An 18,955-nucleotide genomic window follows, 5' to 3' on the forward strand; every position below is an offset into this window, starting at 1 on the left:
GAGCAAGGTTAAGTAAGAAATGAAGGACACACAGTCTGTAGCTGGTGTACATATTAATGTAGGACACATTTTACAAATGCTTCCCCATTTTGCTTTGTCTCATTTCATTGCTCAAATCTATCAACAGTCACAAAGCAGCTGTGATCTGGGCTGAGAATTTCCGCCTCCACCTTCAAGGTGCTTTAATAATGCTGCAATTCGAGGCTGAGCGGGTGGGAGTGAGCTGGGGAGGACTGCTGTGACAGTGATTGCTGAGTGCCTGCAGCATCCCAGTCCCTCGCACCACATGGTAGATTACAATCTTTCCCTCACTGAAATTGCTTTTGTCACCTCTTTTCCAAATGGTGACCTTTTCTACCTCTGGGCAGATAAGAAGTACAAAACAGCTCTCAATTACATCCCCCAGTCACCACCAAAAGAAAAGGGAAGACACGTGAGCATCTACGGCTGGCAAGGTGTCCTCTGTGGAAAACCTCCATGGCAGTGGGTTGCTCTGTGCCAGCTTGCTGGCTTTGTTTGCAGATGCTGGCTGTGACTGTTCCTCACGAGCATGTGTCCTCTTAATGCCTGGGTAATAGCTGATGAACCACAAATGTACTGCCAACGCAGCTTTCAGGCACAAGGAAAACCACAGCTGGTAGAAGACGCATCATATTGAGAAAACATAACCAGCAACAACTGATTAACTAATTAACTGATTGCATCTACAATCCAGCAAAATATTTAAGCATCTGAGAACAGAACTGGAAAAGTTTTTCTTTCATCAAATCATCTTTCTCACTGACATAGGAAGCTTTGAGGGGCAAGGCAGGGAGGAAAAACACTCTGGGAGGAATAATGATTTCATTTTGCTAACTTCAGCAAAGTTTACTGTGGTTTTTAAATTTTATTTTAAATAAAAGCAATCAATAATGAAAGTAAGATGAAATATTTGACCCAAAGCAAGGGGGTTTTGTGCAATTGATTTCCATGAACCGTGGGAAAGAAACTCATGATCATTTTACAGAGATCAAATGATTTGGTTTGGATTTGTCAAAATCGCCAGCATAGTGAAAAATATGTTGTTCACAATTTTCACAAAGTTCTCCTGGGAGTTAGTGAGATTGAGTGTGGCCTTAAAATTCAATGTGTATGTCAGTCTTAAGTGAAAAGGGCCTGAGCAGGGAAATTAGATTTATTCATTTGTTCTGTGAGATGTAAGACCAATACAGTGAACCACTTCTCACAACTGCATCACTGAGAGTAAAGTCCCTTGGAAATTACTCACTCTTCTATGGTAGCTTCCTCTATAAGGACTTCCATGTAATGGTGCCTGCATGTCTTACTTTGCAGGGCATTTCATGTCATAATCAGCCATTGGCCAAGACCTACTCTGGCAGATTATGTATGTGTGTGTATGTATGTAGTCCCACAAACATTATATGTACATATACATATGTAATCCTGAACTCCCACAATTCTTGTTTCCAGTCTAATTACTCCATTATAGTTAGTGTGTGCACACCTTATTTGAGCATCCTGTACTCATTTACCTCTTTGGCCTGACCTTAGCCATCCTTTTGTCTTCCCCTTTCCCTCCACGCACATCAGTCACTCTGAAGAGGCAAGTAGATCACCTCTGCTCTTATTCTGTTTGGTACAATCAGATCTATTCTTTCCTTTCTGCTTTGTTTTGTCTCTCCAATCTCACTTCCCTATTTTCCCTTCATTGTTTCTTCTCCATTTTTTTTTTCCTGCTGGTCAGCTCTCTGGACTCACAGAGGTTATTCCTGAGCTGCTGCAACTGTTTACACTGCTGTCCCCTAAAAGGGTGGAAAGGAGGTGATGCTTTTTTCATTAGTGTCATGTTCCCTGCCCCCTGTTTAAATCAGTGGGAGAGTGTTACTGGAGTAACAACAGCATTTGACTGCTTCTCTGCAGGAATCTCTCAATTAACCAAAGTTTGTATGGGGCTTTGAAGATACAAATAACTTCCTAAGTGTTTAGTAGTCATTATTATTATTATCATAATTAATTTTGAAATGCCAGAGGTGGGATTTTAGAAGATACAGCATCCTCTACAATCCCATATCATTTTAAACTCCACATTGTGATTGTATTTTTTTTCCAGCATAGATAGCTGCCCATTAGTGACTGGGTAGGTTACCCACTCATTTCCAAAAGAGACCAAGAAAAGGGATAGGTTTTTTGAAAATTATTCCAAAGGGCATTAAGCATTGTAAACATCTTTGTGAATCTGGCACTGGTTTGTAATAATCTCTAGAGAATGTGAATTTTTAAATACAGAAGGGCTCTGTTTTTCCAGGTCCCCAAGCCACATACAAGTGATGCAACCTGTTTACAGTTTAGAAATTAAGCCTTCAAAGGACCATGCATTACTTAGGACCCCAGTACTGTCCTAATAATTCTGCCCTCCTGCACTGCCCCTGAACAAGAAGAGTCAGCGGAGCTGAACACCTCTTTGTTTTTTCTGTTGCAAGCCATACAAATATACAGTCCAAGTGAAAACTTCTAAGTTATAATTTTACATCCCTATTTTTAGCAATGTTATGAGAATTTCTGGCGTTGAAAGATTACCTCAGATCCTAATTCTGCAAATATTTAATGCTCAAATCCCTTCACTTTTAGCACATGAGTCATCCCTGTGAATTCAATGTACCTTACATTACAAACTGGCAGGATGTTTGTTTTGCCCCTTCTTTTACACATCTCAGAGCTTTGTTATACAGATGGCCTGCTATGCCTTTGTTTCATTATTTAATCTATAAGACTGCAGAAGGAGCTTGTCTCATTGATTTTTGGAAAGGTGTAAGAAGAATGAGTGGGCGAGAAAGTCATTGACCCTGGCACTAATGGGGTGGATTAAAGCTGTACTTGGAAGAGACCTGCTGTGATCTAAACAAGATTAACAAAGTATGAAAGGATCTTCTTCTGTAAATCAAATTGATTACCTTACTCAGGATCACGTGGATACTCCCCACAATGTAGAAAGTACAGCAGAATGCCTTTATGTAATATTTTACTTATTAATTTAATTATGCACTTTGGCTCCTGCCATAATAACAGTAATTAATAAAATGGAACATCTATCCAGAGCTGCAGGTGTCTCTCATACAAATTGTAAAATTGCATATAAAACAGGTTGTGAATGCCACTGTGGTGTAGAAGTAGCTAATTTTAGGGACCTTGTCTGAGCTACAGAATTTCACACCAATTTTAGAGCATAGATACAGCCGCTTAGTTGCTAGGAACAAGACAGAGCACTTTGTAGTGCAGATGAACTGTCTGTGTACTTCGTGATTGTTTCTCACATTAGCATTAGGTAGTGTTTTCACACTATCTTTCACCAACTAGATGTGTTTAAGCATTGAGCAAAGAGGCTCTGGGAAGCGTGCTGGAAATAGTCCTAGAAATTGCCTCCGATATGTCCTGAAAATGATGATGTGAACTGTAAGCTCATGTCCTTATTTTTGAGCATTTCATCTAACAAGTAGCATTTTGTTGCCTCGCCAAGATGCGTTCTATCTAATTGCCTCCCCATGTCTTTGCCATTTGTGTCTGTTTAAGGTATCATGTCTGGACGAAAGGGCACGCGCCAACGAACTTTGCCAAGTGGCGAACAGCCACCACCCCGTACCGTGTTGAGTGGGAAGCAGACTTTGAGCCATACGTTGTTGTGAGGAAGGACTGCCCGGAGTATGACAGACGGTTTGTTGGCTTTGGCTGGAACAAAGTAGCTCACATCATGGAACTGGATGCACAGGTGGGGAGATAACACCTGTGTATCTCACCCAGGGCTGGGCAGCAGGATTGTTAAATTAAATCTCTGTTCTGTAGAAAGGCTTCAGGCTTTCCATCACCGAAGTGCTCATCTGGCCTTACTGAGCTCCTTAATGAGTGCTTCTTGAGCTGGGAACACTTAGTTTAGTCCTTGTAAAGTATCAAAAAGCAGAACTGAGCCTGAGTTACTCTATTTTTTCAGTGCTGAGAAAGTTGTCTCGCAGTGGCACAAACCCTGCAGTGCTCACCTCCTGCCGAACGGTGTGCCTGAGCCTTGCAGCGCTTGTGGCCAGTCACCTACTAGGGGATCTGTAGACCTAGCTGGAAGTTTTTCAATTAAATAGAAGTTGTTGATTCCCAAATGCTAATTTAGAATTCAAAGAGCAATTGAATCCAAGACGAGCATCTTCAATTTCTGGCCTGCATTTACAGCGCATCTCTGCAAAGACAAGGACTTCACATTTCCAAAGCCTGGCTGTGGGGCAGACCATAGAGGATCCAGGCACTTGATCCTTGGGCTACCTGCCTCTTGGGTCTGTGACTTGGGATGGAGCTGCTGGGCAGAACATGTAAGAATAAGGATGCAGAGAAAGCTTGAGAGCACTAGAGCTCTCAGAGCTGCCAAGGTCCCTGCCACCGACCTACAACTTAGAGACTGGCAGTGACTGTGGCTCTGTGGGAGCCCCATGCTGCTGCCCACTGACACGGCAGGGTTTGAAACTCCCTGCTGTTACTGGATGTGAAGCAAACCACGGTGCTAATCAGCAGGGCCTGGGTCATGGTGGTTCTTTTTATTTTGGAGTTTGGTTTGTTTTTTTTTTTTTAGTTTGGTTTCAGTCCCAGTTTTTGAGCTAGTAGCATTTCATGCTAACCAAAACCTATACTTTTTGGCCATCTGTATCCTTCTATGCTAGCTTCTGCTATGGATCTGGAATACAGCTGATCCTTCTCTGCCCACCTCTTACCAGTTTGTGTGAGGCAGAGTAGCATAAGGCATGCAGCATGTTACTGGGAGATGGTGTCTCTGGGGTGTGGGCTACAGTGTATTTGTGTGCAGGCACATATGTGCGAGGGTTATTTTCTACTTCCGCCTAGAAAAGCTCATGGTCACCTTGGGCTGGCAGCCACTTGCCCTTTCTTTCCAAAAGGGCATTTCCAACAAATTTGTACCTGCCTATGTGGAGAAAAAATTATTACAGACTAGAAAAAAAAATTGTCCCTTATGTTATTCTTAATAATACTTTGCTCTCTCTAGCACTTTAATCTTCCAGTGCACTAATCAACTACCCATCAGTTGTGGAGAGTGTCAGTGTAATGATTTATTACTTGTTAATCTGGGTAACAAGGCTTATGTTCCCACTGGCAGCACTCATCTAGCGCTCGCGATTTAACTCTTCTGTTCAGAGACATTTGCCCAGCATACAGATTCACACATGGGGAACTGGAACATTTTTCCAAGTTGATCACAGAACAGATATTTTAAGTGGCCACTGGGTTTGAACTAACTCTGGGGAATTGTTTTTCTCACTCTTCCAGCCTTGAAAACATTCTCATGTTGAAAATAAGTTTATTTTTCATCTGTAGCAGTAGGGGTATTGGCCTATTCTTGCAGAAAATCATCCTGTAGAGGACATAGGATTGCATAGCTACCTCCCCCTATGGCATTCCTCTGCTTCAGGGTGTCCGCAGATCAGGTTGCTTCCAGCTGCTTGGCTGGCTTCATTATCAGCAGGCAGAACAGCTTCTCAATTGAGTTGTTTCACTGCTCCTCACAGCTGTAGCGTCTGCCAAGAGAACTGTTTCAGACTCCTTACCAAGGGCCTATGCCGCTACCAACCTTCAGAGCAGCACACAGAGTGTGATAATCATAATCATTATTACTTTGGGGGCATTCAGGTGTCCACTGAGCTGCATGCTGTACAAATACATAGATAATGACAGTCTACGTCTAAAGAATTTATAGCCTGTGAGGTAGGGTCAGAGGTTCCTGCGAGTGCATTGCTTTCTCGACAGATGTTTCCTTATAGTAGAGATGGGCCGTTAGGAAACATTTCCTTGCTCATCCAGTGACTGTAGAACTGAACAATGAGCAATCCTTTTTCCAGGACCCTAGCCCAGCGTCTTTCAAAGGGGCTTATTAGCAGTAGATTAGTAAGGTTTTGGAAGGTTTTATGTGCCTGAAGGCCTTTCGGAGGGGTGGGAGCACCGCTGTGCTGAGCAGTTTACACTGCAGAGTATAGATGGTCCCTGACCTGCAGGATTACAGACTTGAGGTGCAGAGAACAAAGAAAAGATTGTATGAGGGGGATGTATCTTCCTCTACAGCTTCAGCCTTTAGTTTTAAGGTCCCATAGAGACATATTTTGTAATTTGTAGTTTATCAGCTCTCCTCATGCCATCATGCCAGCCTTTGTTTTTGCATTTGGTTCCCTGTTAGTTCTAAGTCTCTTCCAGCTAAATGAGTTCTGCCTGTGAGCATCAGATTATTTTGCTCTTGTTGTACATTTGTCACACCAAACAGAAGCTCAGAGGGGCCCGTTCACTATTATGACAGCATTGTAATTTGGCACAAAGATTTACCACTTTTAGCACTGTCTGGCAGGGAACAGGCATTCTCATAATGAGAAAAGAGGCAGCCATACAGCTGCATCTGCACCTAGCTGTCCAACACATACGACGGTTTCATAGGTGTCTCTGGGACAGCACTGCAGCCTTAGCTGCAGTTTGGGCTCACCAATACCATTGCTTGAGTTGGGAAATGGATCCACATTGTGTTCTGCTCAGTTCTTTCCATTTTGTTTAGGCTTCATTTTGGGCTGTGTTGCTCAAACACTTGGTTTCTGGTAGCAACATAACCCAGCAATTTTCAGTCTTTTCTAGGATAATCATATTTTGTTAGATGAGGAAAGACTTACAGGTGAAACACTCGTGTGTTTGTTAGCACAAGTGTGTTCTCTCCCATAAATCTCTTTCCCTAACAAAATGTTTTTGTAATACTCTGCCTCTGTGCTGCAGATGCTGTGTCTCTGCACAGACTCCTGAATTTACAAACTACTGGACTTTGCGAACCAGAGGAAATTTTTCACTATTCCTTCTAAAGCCAGCATGCTCTGTGGCTGTTCCTTCTCTGCCCACTGTCTTCTGCAGAGATGGTTAATGAGTCAATACAGCAGCGGTTGTAACTAGAAACTGCATAAGGACAATATGAAATTTGTCTGTAGAGTCTTCAGAGTTTCCTTGTCATTTGCATCCTGTACAAGTAATATATTTTTAAATTTCATATGAAAAAAAAGAGGTAGTGTCCTAGTAGTTGGGGTACTTTACTTGGCTATGGAATACTGAGATTCAAATTCCTTTTCTGACCAGTTCCTTGCAGGAGCAGATATCTGGTTCTTGCGCATCCTACACTACTGACCTTCCAGCTTGTCTTAAGAATGAATTCTTGTATAGCTTTGCTCTAATGATATTTTTAATCATAAAAATGGAACCAATCTGACAGGAATAATTGAGACTTAAATGAACCATCAGGTTTTAACAACAAAAATTATAAAAGAACTTGATCATATATAAATACAGAGAATTAGTGAAGTAGTTTTAGAGGAGAGGAGGAATTAGCACAGTGTCTCATACTTTGTGAAGGAGAACTTAATTTGCATAAAACCTTCTCAAAGCATATGGAATCACACATTGCCTATAAAAGATAGCATATTCTCCCCTTATTTCAGATTTATAAATAGTTTTGGATAGTTTTGTCACTGTAAGTATCTTAGTATATAAGCAAAACAACGTATGTAGTGCAATGGATGTCTTTGTATATATAGCTTGTTCCAGCGTCCCAAGCAAGGTAAATTGTGGGGACAAAAGGATGCTTTTGCATGGACACTTGAGACATGCTGTGTGCAGTCCTAGCTGTGCTGGTTGCAAGCACACTACTGCAAAATCTGTGCTGTGGACATGGCTTCAGGCATGCCTTTTGTACTGTTGCCCCATCATTTGGCTTATATGCAGTAAAACATTTTAAAAGGAAAAGTTGATCTTTCATAAAACAAAGGAAAAACAGCTTTAAAAAAAGAAGGCTTATTTGGCATATCTATATGGGTTTATTGGTTTTGAGACCCATGATGCAGTGTCCCGTGATTCATTGCAGGAGGGCTCTGGAACACCCTCACAGCTGGTGTCTTTCTTCCCCAGGAGTACGAGTTCACGGTGCTGCCCAACGCCTACATGATCCACATGCCGCACGCCCCCAGCTTCGACATCACCAAGTTTCGCTCCAACAAGCAATACCGCATCTGTCTCAAAACCCTGAAGGAGGAGTTCCAGCAGGATATGTCGCGCCACTACGGCTTTGCAGCCCTCAAATATCTCACGGCAGAGAACAACAGCTAGCACAACTGAGCCTGTGTGTGGTAAACAGGGACACCGGAGAGACGAGCCACTCGACGTTTGGGGCCCAGCCTTCAAACTTCAAACTGAGAAATACTTCCTGTTTTTATATCATACCCGGCAGTTCTAACAGTAGAAATTTGAAGTGACATGTCTTCGGACTGTGCTCATTTGTCTGTTCCCTGACTACCCCAGGCCTTTCAGCTTTAGCATTCGTGAGGTGTCAGCGAGAGGGGCTGGCCATGCGCCTGCCATGTCACCGGCAGTGGGGACTGGGCAGGGGCTGGGAATGCACTCTACTCTCCTAACTGTGGAGCAAAGACAGACCTTCAGAATATAGGATTTCATGTTGCTATTTAATAATTTGACATGCTTTTTATCTGTAAAGGAAGATCTTCGGGTCGCTGTCCTGTGAATTTCAAATCTGCACTACTCTAAAAGGGAACTTTCACCTGTGAACTTTCACAGGGGCCCTGTTAACGTGGATGACCTTGTTAATGCAGGATGAGCCAAAGGTCTGAATTAGCCTTGAAAATGAAGGGGACGCTTATACAACACTGCACTCCAGGGAAGGTGTGTTACTGGTTTAGGTGTATACACGATATCAGTTGGTCTTTTATTCTCAAATTAGTTGTTTTATCAGGAAAATCCCCTCTACCCTACCCTGCCTTTTCCCCAGTCCTAAATGCTTCTCCTTATCTTGACAAGGAAATGTCTCCCTTGTGTTTCTTTCCCCTCTTCAGTTCTGGTGGTCCAGTAAAGAAGATCAGTAGCTCTGCCAGAAAGCAAACAAAACTTGTCAGTGTAAGGTCTGTTTTCACCAGAGCAACTTGTTTGTGTGTGTCTTGTAAAATAAAGGGCCTGGCTGTAACTCTGTCTTTTTTAGGCAAGAATTGGATTTTGCCTGTAAGGCACATTGTGCGGGGGGATATTGATTTGTAGGCTCATTTCAGTGCGTGCCCATCCATGAAGGCATTGGAGCATTGGACCTTGGGCTTTAAGTGGACTTCTTTGCTGAACGGGGAATATAAACGTGGTAACTAGTAGCCTTGGTGCTCTCCTGCTGCCTGCTGCAAGGTCTCAGAACTACTTCGTTAAAGGAGTTTATCATTAAAAGGAGCAAAACTGTTAGGAATAAACTCCCCATTGGAGGGAGAGAAAAGAATGTGTTGGGAATCTGAGTGTGAGTGTTTGCTTGAACGTGGGCTGGCCAAGTTCACAACTTCGGTACACACAGGAGTATGCTGGAGGGCGGAGAGGAAACCTAACAAGCAAAATGCAGAAAACAAGAGACTGGACTTCTTACCATTTTCTTTATTCTTCACTATTAATGTTGTGTTTACATGGGATGAGAAGATGAGGTTTAATGCACTACCCCTTGCAGGGCTATTTGAAATTTCTGTTGCAATGTTATAGAGAAAGCAGAAACAACTCAGTGAGAAATGCGTCTGTCTCCCTACCCCAGATCCCCATACAACCACGCGTACCATTATCACTGCCTGAGTTGGGAAATGGATCCACGTTGAATTCTGCTCACTTTTTTTCCATTTTGTTTTTCAGCCACTGGACCTTCTACTTTCCTCCTCACCTCATCCCTCTAGAGCTTGGTTTTATTTCTAACCTGACATTTCGTGAGAGCTTTCTGTTACAGTGGAAACCACGCGGTTAAACCAGACATTTAAACTACAAATATCAGTTCATCATGCTGTGTATATATAAGAAAAGCAAAAAAAGGCAACATCTTTGACAAGAAATAAAAAGAGGCAGGAGGCTCTGTGTAATTTTCACTTTTTCCCCTGGGAGTGTTGGCTGCATAAGAATACATCACTGCATAATTTTCCAAAGTGCTTTTCTTCTGTTCTTAATGGCTTTATGTAAAGATTTACATAAAAAGCTGAAAAGAGCTGGGAAGACGTGAAATAAGTTCTCAGTTCTGGCCAAGATATTTTTTTAAAAAGACCCAAAATCTTAACCCCCCAAGTCTCACGTTACTCACCATTAAGGGCCCACCTCTCTGTGAATTTGGAGAATGAGAACAAGCCTGTAGCACAGACTCCTGTTGATTAGCTGATGTGCAGAAAGATATCAAAAGCTGCTCCTAAGGGAGGCTAACACTGGCTCTACCTACATAAAATTTCCAGTCAAAGCTTCAGTGTGGCCACCGTTATGTTTCACATATATTAAAAACTCTCATTTCCAGATGTGCGTTTCTCCTTGGCTTAACAATGTTGCCCAAGGATGGACTGGATTGCCCTGCAGCAGCATAACCTGTAGCATGGATCTGTGCATTGTTTGGATGTGCCATTATCAACATGAACATTATTCTCTCCTCGGTGGTCATGAGATGTGTATGAGGGAGCAGGGAGGTCATCACTTGCAACTTGCCTGTCTGTACAGCAAGTCGTGGGACCTCCCGGGAAGGCATAGGTGTGCTGGCTGGTGTAACCAGCTCAAAGATTGGTAGTAGGTTCAAAAAGCCCTGATAGACACTGTACTGACTTGTATCTGTCATGTCATGTTTGTCTATGTGCTTCATAAGTTGGGAAGTGTGGGACTTGGGGTTTTTTTTAACACATTTCAACCAATTTACATGATAGCAAATTAGGATTATGTATCTGTAACTGCCAGGGCTCCTCCAACATAGTTAAAAAACCACCACCAACAACAAAAATCCCCAACTCAGTTATAACACTGTCTTCCAGTCCTCTGCTGTCAGTAGGTATTACAAAGCTAGCAACTTTGGTACTTAATTCTCAGTTTTCTCCTGAAGTCTTCAATAAGTATCAGATAAACCTGGTGACTTAATGCCTTTGATTTATTGATTTGTTCCACCAACTTCTCTCTTGAGTCTTCAGTCTATGACGTCTCCTTATCTTTGATATTTGGAAAGTGTGAGTCTCTCATTTAGATTTCGTTCCAGCACCCTCTCTGGTGAAGACTGATGCAAATAAATCATTTAGATTCTTGGCAATGTCCTCATTGTCTTTAATTGTATCTTCTGCTTACTGTTTGGGGTGGCCTACTGGTTATCTCCTGTTTTCTGCTTTTGGTATACTGAGCGAATGTGTATTTTCAGTTTTAACTTTGTACTAGTTGCTCTTCACATTCCTTCTTAGCTTGCTCAAACTCCATCTTAACTATTACATATCCTCCTTTCAGCTTTACAAAGTTTTGGTTTCCATTCTCTGAAGGTTTCCTATTTGGCCTGAATAACTTCTGAAATTCCCTATTTAGCCATACCAGCATTTCCCTGTCCTTGTTTTCCGTTTATCTAAGGGAATACCATACTCCTTGGCTATTTATATGCCCTTTCTATTTTTAATCTGAGGATTTCTGTTTTTCTTTTCTTTTTATTTAGTGCCACTGATGCTTTCTTTAAAAGGAAAAAGGGTGTTTTGGTTTTAAATTTTTTAAATCAAGTATCACCCTACTAGGTTTTGAGAGTTTGTATTTTCCTCTTTAACCTTCCTAAATCTAACCTTTTCCTGTTCAGGGGATCAGAAATAAAATCCTAGAAAATTATTTTATTCTTCTAATTTGGTCTCTTATCTTGACACATTATGTTCAGTGTCTCCTTTTCCCCTTCTGCTCCAAAGCGTTGACACGTGTGAGTCACAGCAAACTTTCCAGCCCCACAAGCCCCTTCCAGCTCCAGAGCCTCAACTGTGGATTTCCCAGCACTTCTGACATCCCACCGTATTTCAGACGTAATTATTTTTCCAAATTATAATCTTCTGGCTGGCACCCAGTCACCCTATTTTTGTTTTCATGCTTCTCACTTTGACATTACAGGCTTTGCAAGTTTAAGCTTTAGGCAAAGCACTTGCCTGTATTTAATACCTTATTGTAACCCTCTAATATGTTTCCATGATTTCTCTCTGTTGCCACAGTATATACCTTCAAACCTTCAGCTGTACTTTCCATCCTATCATTTTCTGGCTAAGAGTCATCTACTATTTGCCTCCTGGCATACCTAGATAATGTCTTTGTTTATCCTAATAGTCCTTAGTACCGATCAGATTTTTTTTCCAAGTCCTATTTTCAGTAGTTCCTTCCAGCCTTGCTAGTTTCCTACATAAGCAATCTGGTTCATAATTTGCTTTTTTTATTCTGTTTGTAATCATCGTCTTGGACTCAGTGACATAAAGGAGTTAGCAGCTTTACTGCAGTTCCCTCACTTTTGTTAGACTGAATATCAGATATGCTCACATTATTCCTAAAGTACTGATTTTTTACCTGGTATGCTTTGTGTGGTTTGTATGTAAATCTTAAACTGCATTTCCCATTTACTGCAACAAGTGGAGGCACTTTGTATTGTTATTTGCAGTAGCTGTTGCAGCAGAGGAAGCCCTGTGTTTGAGGGAAAAGCACAAAAACCATGTCAGAATTGTAGCTACTGTTTCTCTCCGCAGGGGAAAATAAGGCCCTAGCACAGCTGAGCAGTTTTATAAATGCCCTGCCCAAAACACATTGCACATTATTTTCTGGTAGGTATAATCGTACATCATCCAATTAAATATGAAAAATACATTTTTAATGCTCTCTTTTTTTTTACACGCAATTCTATCCAGAACATAATGCATTTCCTTCTGTATCTTGCCAGTTTCCCCCATTACTCCAGCCTGCCTCAGAGCCCCATCTGGTTTTGGCTGAGAAAGATTAATGACCTGCAGCACTGGGAGTCCTGGCGAATTGGCAGAGATATTACGCTGAGGCACCGCACAGGACATTCCTTCCTGCTCTGCCAGATTCTGTAGGGGTTCCTCAGGTTTTGGTGCAGCATGGGAGAACACAGCAAGCTCAGGAAGTGGGGTGGGCATCATTATTTATGAACTTCAACAAGGTCTAATATTAGGTGGTGGGAGCGCAAAAAAAAAAAAAAAAAAAAGAATGTACCAAATGTACCATTGTTAGCTCAAAAAAAAAAAAAAGTTCAATTTTAGGAAAAGAAAGCAGCTAAGTTTCTGCAGCTCCAGTGAGACTACAAGTAGTCACTAGCAGACAATGACAGCCGTAGCCTAGTACTTCCACTGTAGTATTGAAAATGCATTGATAGCTAAATGAGGTAATTTTTATAGTAGGAATTCATCATGTATATTTAGATGATATGTTTGCATCCAAACACTTAGGTGAATTGGGGATTATTTAAAGATTGTTACTTTGGTTCACCATATAAAATTAAGTTTGGAAAAGCTTCTGGCTGTGCACAGCAAATTATTGCTCAGGAAATGCTTACTAACCTGGATTTAGAAATACCTTGCTTTTATAGAAATTTATTTTTGTCAATAGTCATATATTCCCAAAAAAAAATACAAAGTCCTTGAGAATTTCAAAAGGAGCTATGTGCACATCAGTTGGCTGGAACATTTTCCTCTTACAAATGCTTGGGATTTGGGGTTTGTTTGCTCTGCAGAGTAGAATTGTTATGATCAGTTGAAAAAACAAACTGGGAATTAGAAAGCCAGCCACATATTTATTTGTGTGATGGATCATATGAATGTATTTGTCCAGACATGGTAATGGGTCCTGCGATGGAAGTGTTAGCTTGTTGAGGGTGTCAGAATGCAAAAGATCTGAAACCCTGGCTGAGAGCTTAGTATCTTTTCAGTCATTCTGTGCTGTGTTTTGCCCTCACAGGATAAGAACAGTTTCTGGTCTCCCAGCTAATTACTGTTTCTGTAGGGTTAAAATGTCCTCTGCAACTTGCATTTACAAGAAGTCGCTGTGCAGGTGACAAAGGCTTCATTTGAGCTCTATGGTCCATTGCCATGAAATACAAGATTTCAGTCCAAGAAAGATTTCTGACCCTGCGGTAATTCTCTGATCAGGCATGTAGACACCACTCTCACCAAATATATTTAAGAGGTCCCCAAACACATGAGGCCAAGTAATTCAAGCCAAGCTAAGCCTATTCCTCAGTATTATGGCAACATAAATCTCAGACAATGGACATTTGAATTTTCAACATTAACCTTTATATCACAAGACTCCTGCTAAGGCTGCAAAGACAGTCATGTGAAAGTTAGAGGATCTGAAATTCCAAGTTGCTGGTGGAACTGGTGATTTGCTCATACAAGTGCTTCCTGTCCCCTGGTACATATGTAATAGTCTCTACACTGTCACTTGCTGAGGTTTTTTTAGAGGATTCCTCTTTCATTCTATGCACAGGAGTGGATGGTACTCTGAGAATGAAGCAGCTGGGTGATACTTCTTTTTACTCTTGCTCTCATTGGGCTTTTTATAATATGATAGTTGCCTTGATTCTGAGCCAAGCCAGACTTTTTTTTTCCTTTTTTTTCCAAAGGGTAGAGTTAAACTGTGATTTAGGAAAATCAATTATCCCCCGTGCTCTCAGGCTTTCTGAGCAGAACGCCTGCAGTTCTGTTCTACAGGCTTTTCTTGTGTGGAGGGAGCCTACAGAGCTGATGGAAATTACTCAGAAGCCTTGTAGCACTCACCCCCAACCTCTGAATGCTAACAGCTGAACATGCAAGAGTGATGAATCCCAGCTCTGTCCAAGCATGTCTGCTCCCCCTTTGGGAGCACTCCTAAGGCTATCGGCACAGTCTGTCAGGTAAGCAGTGAAAAGATGGAGTAAATAATTGGGGAGAACATGAGGGGTTTGTTTTAAGTAGCCATATTTCCAGAGGAATGAGGAAGGCAACAGCATTCTGAGGTCCCTCCAAAGATCTGTTTGTAGGATCTGTGGGTTGGACTAAGCTCATCCTGGATTTGTGGAATTTCTTCTCCAACACTGGCCAATATGGCCCACCTGTAGTAAATTCTATGGGTTGTAAAATTAATGAAAGTCAGCGCTGAGATGAAACCATTCTCAGCTTAAAGATGTTTTATTTGTTCTATTTCTTTGGATTCCCACATTGCTCCTTTGGTGTTCATAAGAAAAAGGAAAAAAGTAAAAAGATAATAGCGGCTTGATAACAGTAGGAGTCTGACCACCCAGCCTTTTAAAGTTGTCAGCACTGGGGTCAATGGTTGGGGCAAAGCTGGAGTTGGCAAGGTTCGCAGAATTTCTTCTTTTGATCTTCCTGTGGATCTGTTGTTCCAGCAGTGCTCTCCAGCGATGCTATAAGGAAAGGAAAAGCAGTCCAGTGCTGATTGATCCATGAACTCTTCATCCAGTCAGAACTAACCAACAGCAGCAGGAAGGAAGCTGCACCACTGTCTGCTTTGAGGTTTTATCAATGGCAATAGTGAGTTCAGTATGAAATCTGTTATTCTGATGAGAGGCTTTGCTGAGCTTTTCTGCATTTTGGATGTGTACTCACTGTGAGTGACAGAGGCCCCTTGTGCTTAGGAAGAGATGGGACTCTGCAGTTTGCTGGTTCTGAACGAGAACAAGAAATGTGTGTATTTTCCCTCGACACCATGCCCAGTGTTTACTAATTATATTAGCACCAATTAATCCAGCTGTCCTGAGACTCGGTGTTCAGGCTGGGCAGTAGGCTTCTGCTGTCTGCGTTGATAAGAGAACAGACAGATAAATGAAATGATGCTTTCTGTCCATAACATTGGTGAATATTGCCATACTGGTTCACATGGCTCACGGAGAGTTTACATCTTTTACTTTTCACTGTTAGAGTTTATTCAAAGAGCAGCAAAGGCAATAAAAAAAAAAGAAAAAATCAATGAGTTCTATAAGGATTCACAGTCATGGAAATTTTATCAATGCAAAATATCCACCACATTCACCTGCCAGCTTTTGTCATGAACGCAGAGAACACAGGCACTGCCACCTTCTTTCTGATTACACTTCGTAGAGCAAAACAAGTGCATGTAATACAAACAATTCTCTGAATCAGATCACCCAAGACCCAAATATTTTATATTTTTTGTTGCTTTCATTTCCATTTTCATATGTGTAGCTAACAGTTTGCAGAATTTTTTATTTTCTGAAGCTGATACAGCTTTCTTCTCATCAGTCAGACTTGCGAATATTGCAGCATTGTCTGGAGTCAAGAATAGAGCTGAGAGGTCGCTGAGATGTCCTCAGCACAGCTTCATAGCCTGAGGGATTTTCTTTGCTTTGTGCTATCACAGGTTTTATTTCTGTCTTAGCAATGTCTCTTCTAGTAAGTATGAAAGACCACTGGCTTGGGCTGTACCACTATGTGAGTTCATTACTAAACCAATATCAGCATGCTATGCTTCTGGCGTGGCACCTGAGCCTCCACACAAATTTATTCTGCAAAGTTTATTTTCAGTTTTAATCCTCAAGCCTGCACCTGAGAGAAGCTGTAAAAATGGGATCACTATGTTTTGTTTTATTTTTGATGTATTCATATTGTTCAAACATTTCTGCCTGCTACACCTATATATCTTCCAGAAAAATACTGTTTTGAGAGAAGGAGTCATTGCAAGTAGTCAGCAGCATTTATGAATGATAAGTAACCTACTCAAGCCATAAGTTTTAGCACAAGTTTCTACAATTTACAAATTTGCTACAATTTCTGTAGGGCTTAATTTTAGGAGCCTTCCTCAGCTAGCTCATTCTTGGGTTTTCCACTTTTTCTCCACATTCCAAATCTGCTGCACGCCTAAATCCATGTTTATACCAGCCTTAGGTAGGTGTTGGCAGGGGTTTTAATGTCAGTATAGACAATTTCCACAGTGTTGAGGTCTGGTTATAAGTATTACATAGAAAAAGACATCTCTCCATTGCTGGCTCCCTTAAACCAGCAATAACTCATTTCAAAAATAAGAAAAAAACAAATACTTGTGCGGCTGGGGGAGAGGAGAAGGAGAGACTTAGGCCTTTAATACCGTTAATGCCAAAACAAGATCAGGTCGCTTAGGGCCTGACACATTACTACAACTTGGCAGCCATCCGTAAAGTGGTGATGGTGATTATGTGTGGCTCTGGAAGAAACAATGACTTTAAAAGACTTGACATAGATCATTTAGTCTGAGGCCATAGGTTTCGCTTTTCCTATGCATTTGAATTGCCTTTCACAAAGCCACCTCCCAGTAGCATGGCTCCCAATGGGCAAGCACTGACTAGCATAACAAGTCTATGAACACTCCATTTCCTTCCAAACTCACTGTAGATGATGTTGGCATCACTTTTTTCTCCACCCTACAGCAGAGGATCCAAAACCTGAAGAAAGGTAGCACTAAATTGACCTAAATACCAGATGTACCCTGCAATGCCAGAGTCTAGAGATTTTTAGGTGCCCAGCTGGAAGCATTCAGGCCCAGATTGATCCCATGCAACTTGGCAGCTGTCTGAGACCCATGATGTTGCAGCTGGGCCCCTTAGTTTTTCCATTGGTGGTCCATGGAGTGAGTGGGACTTCTGCAGAGGGCATTTCTGTTCACCTAAGCCCTGCATCACCCTTTACTCTCCGCCTAGCAGAAGAGATTACAGTGCTGATGGCCCTCACACAGGTGCCTTGGGTGCCTAAAAAACGGTGGGACAAATCTGGGCCAGTGAGTACCAGTTTAAGAGCTACCACCTACTCATCTACAATTGCAAGTGTCAAAATCCCCTGGAAGCCAAGCAGCAAGTGCTACAAGGCCATATACTCATTATTAGCTGACAAAAACAACAATATATGATGGAAAATGTGTGGGCGGAGCAGCCATAGGAGGGGAGCAATTTTGGACTCCAGAGACTCTGACACGCGTTGTGACAGACAGCTTGTGCTAACAGCCAGGAAAGCACTCCTCTTCGGCACAAAGCTGTGGGCTTCATTTATTCATTACCCCCAGCACTTATGTTTAAGCTGTGCAACGTTCGTTGCATTGTGTTATCAGCGTGCAGTTCTGCCGAGTGCAGGGGCAGCACTCGCAGTGTGTCAGCCAGCACTTTTCCAAAAGCGCCGGTAAGAAATCTGTGAGAAAGAAAGGGGGGGGGGGGGAACAAACCAAGCCCAAACAGCAGCCTTTCATGTATTTTTTCTTCTTATGAGTCAAACTTCATTCATTTTCTGTCATAAGCAAGGTGATTCTACATTCTCCAGGGAAAACCGGGATGTCGTGACCTTTAAGGTGAACCATGCATGAAACAAGGCTTGTCATTTTCTTGCAAGGCTTGTGGCACTGAAGAGTTTGGAATCTTCAGCTCACCACACTGTCAGTACATTGCCTGACTGGCTGGCCTTCTGCTTGAACTAATACTGAACCTTTTTGTTTCTTTCCCTGGGTTAGGGAAAGATCTTTAAGTAACATTTCAGGAAAGAAAAATGAAAAATGTGTCTTTTTTCTTTCTGCTGCCCTATCTCCCACGCGCCTCCCCCTCCAGGGTTTGACCAAGGCAACTTGCGTTTAACACAAACCACTTTTAGTTTACATGTATGCTTCAGTCCGTGTGTAAGTTTTCTAGGTGAAAATTTTATCGGGGAAAATGCTGTTTAGATTGTGTGTGCAAAATAAATGGCTTGTAAATATTTAAAAAAGGTTAATTTTCAGTTGTGCAATAAAACTGTGAATTAATCCTCTCGATTTCTTTCCAGTGTCTGACTTGACATGTGCTGGTTTCAGGACCGTACTGGCTGTTGTTTCTTCAGGTGGAAATGAAAAAAAAAGAGAGGTCATGGACTGTTTCCGTTTAATCTTTAAGCTTTTTATTACTTTTTAATTTTGCATTGTTGCTCACTTCAGTCTGGTTTGTTCCTCCAACCCCAGTTTGGTCAGACACGTTAATGCAAGGCTCTTCCCACCGCAGACAGGTGAGTCCTTATCTGCTCAGTGTTAATCATATGTTTATCTGCTTTGCTTGACCTTGACCTTCTTCCTGCTGTTGTCTTTCTGTAATCAAAGACAAGACTTC

General features: G+C 41.8%; 1 protein-coding gene across 3 annotated transcripts in view; it reads left to right on the forward strand.

The window, feature by feature from the left end:
• Positions 1 to 9,936, forward strand: part of LARGE1 (LARGE xylosyl- and glucuronyltransferase 1) — a 290,172-nt gene extending 280,236 nt beyond the window's left edge. For 2 of the 3 annotated variants that reach the window (XM_086753771.1, XM_086753783.1), the window contains 2 exons: positions 3,568 to 3,763; positions 7,972 to 9,936. In XM_086753771.1, the coding sequence (XP_086609897.1) occupies positions 3,568 to 3,763; positions 7,972 to 8,169 (394 nt within the window). In that variant the 3' untranslated portion in view covers positions 8,170 to 9,936. The remainder of the gene's footprint in view (positions 1 to 3,567; positions 3,764 to 7,971) is intronic. The other variant, XR_015259234.1, reaches the window with a different exon arrangement.
• Positions 9,937 to 18,955: the final 9,019 nt, after the last annotated feature.

This window comes from Chlamydotis macqueenii, chromosome 1 (assembly GCF_036417535.1).
Source record: "Chlamydotis macqueenii isolate bChlMac1 chromosome 1, bChlMac1.mat, whole genome shotgun sequence".
NCBI lineage: Eukaryota > Metazoa > Chordata > Aves > Otidiformes > Otididae > Chlamydotis > Chlamydotis macqueenii.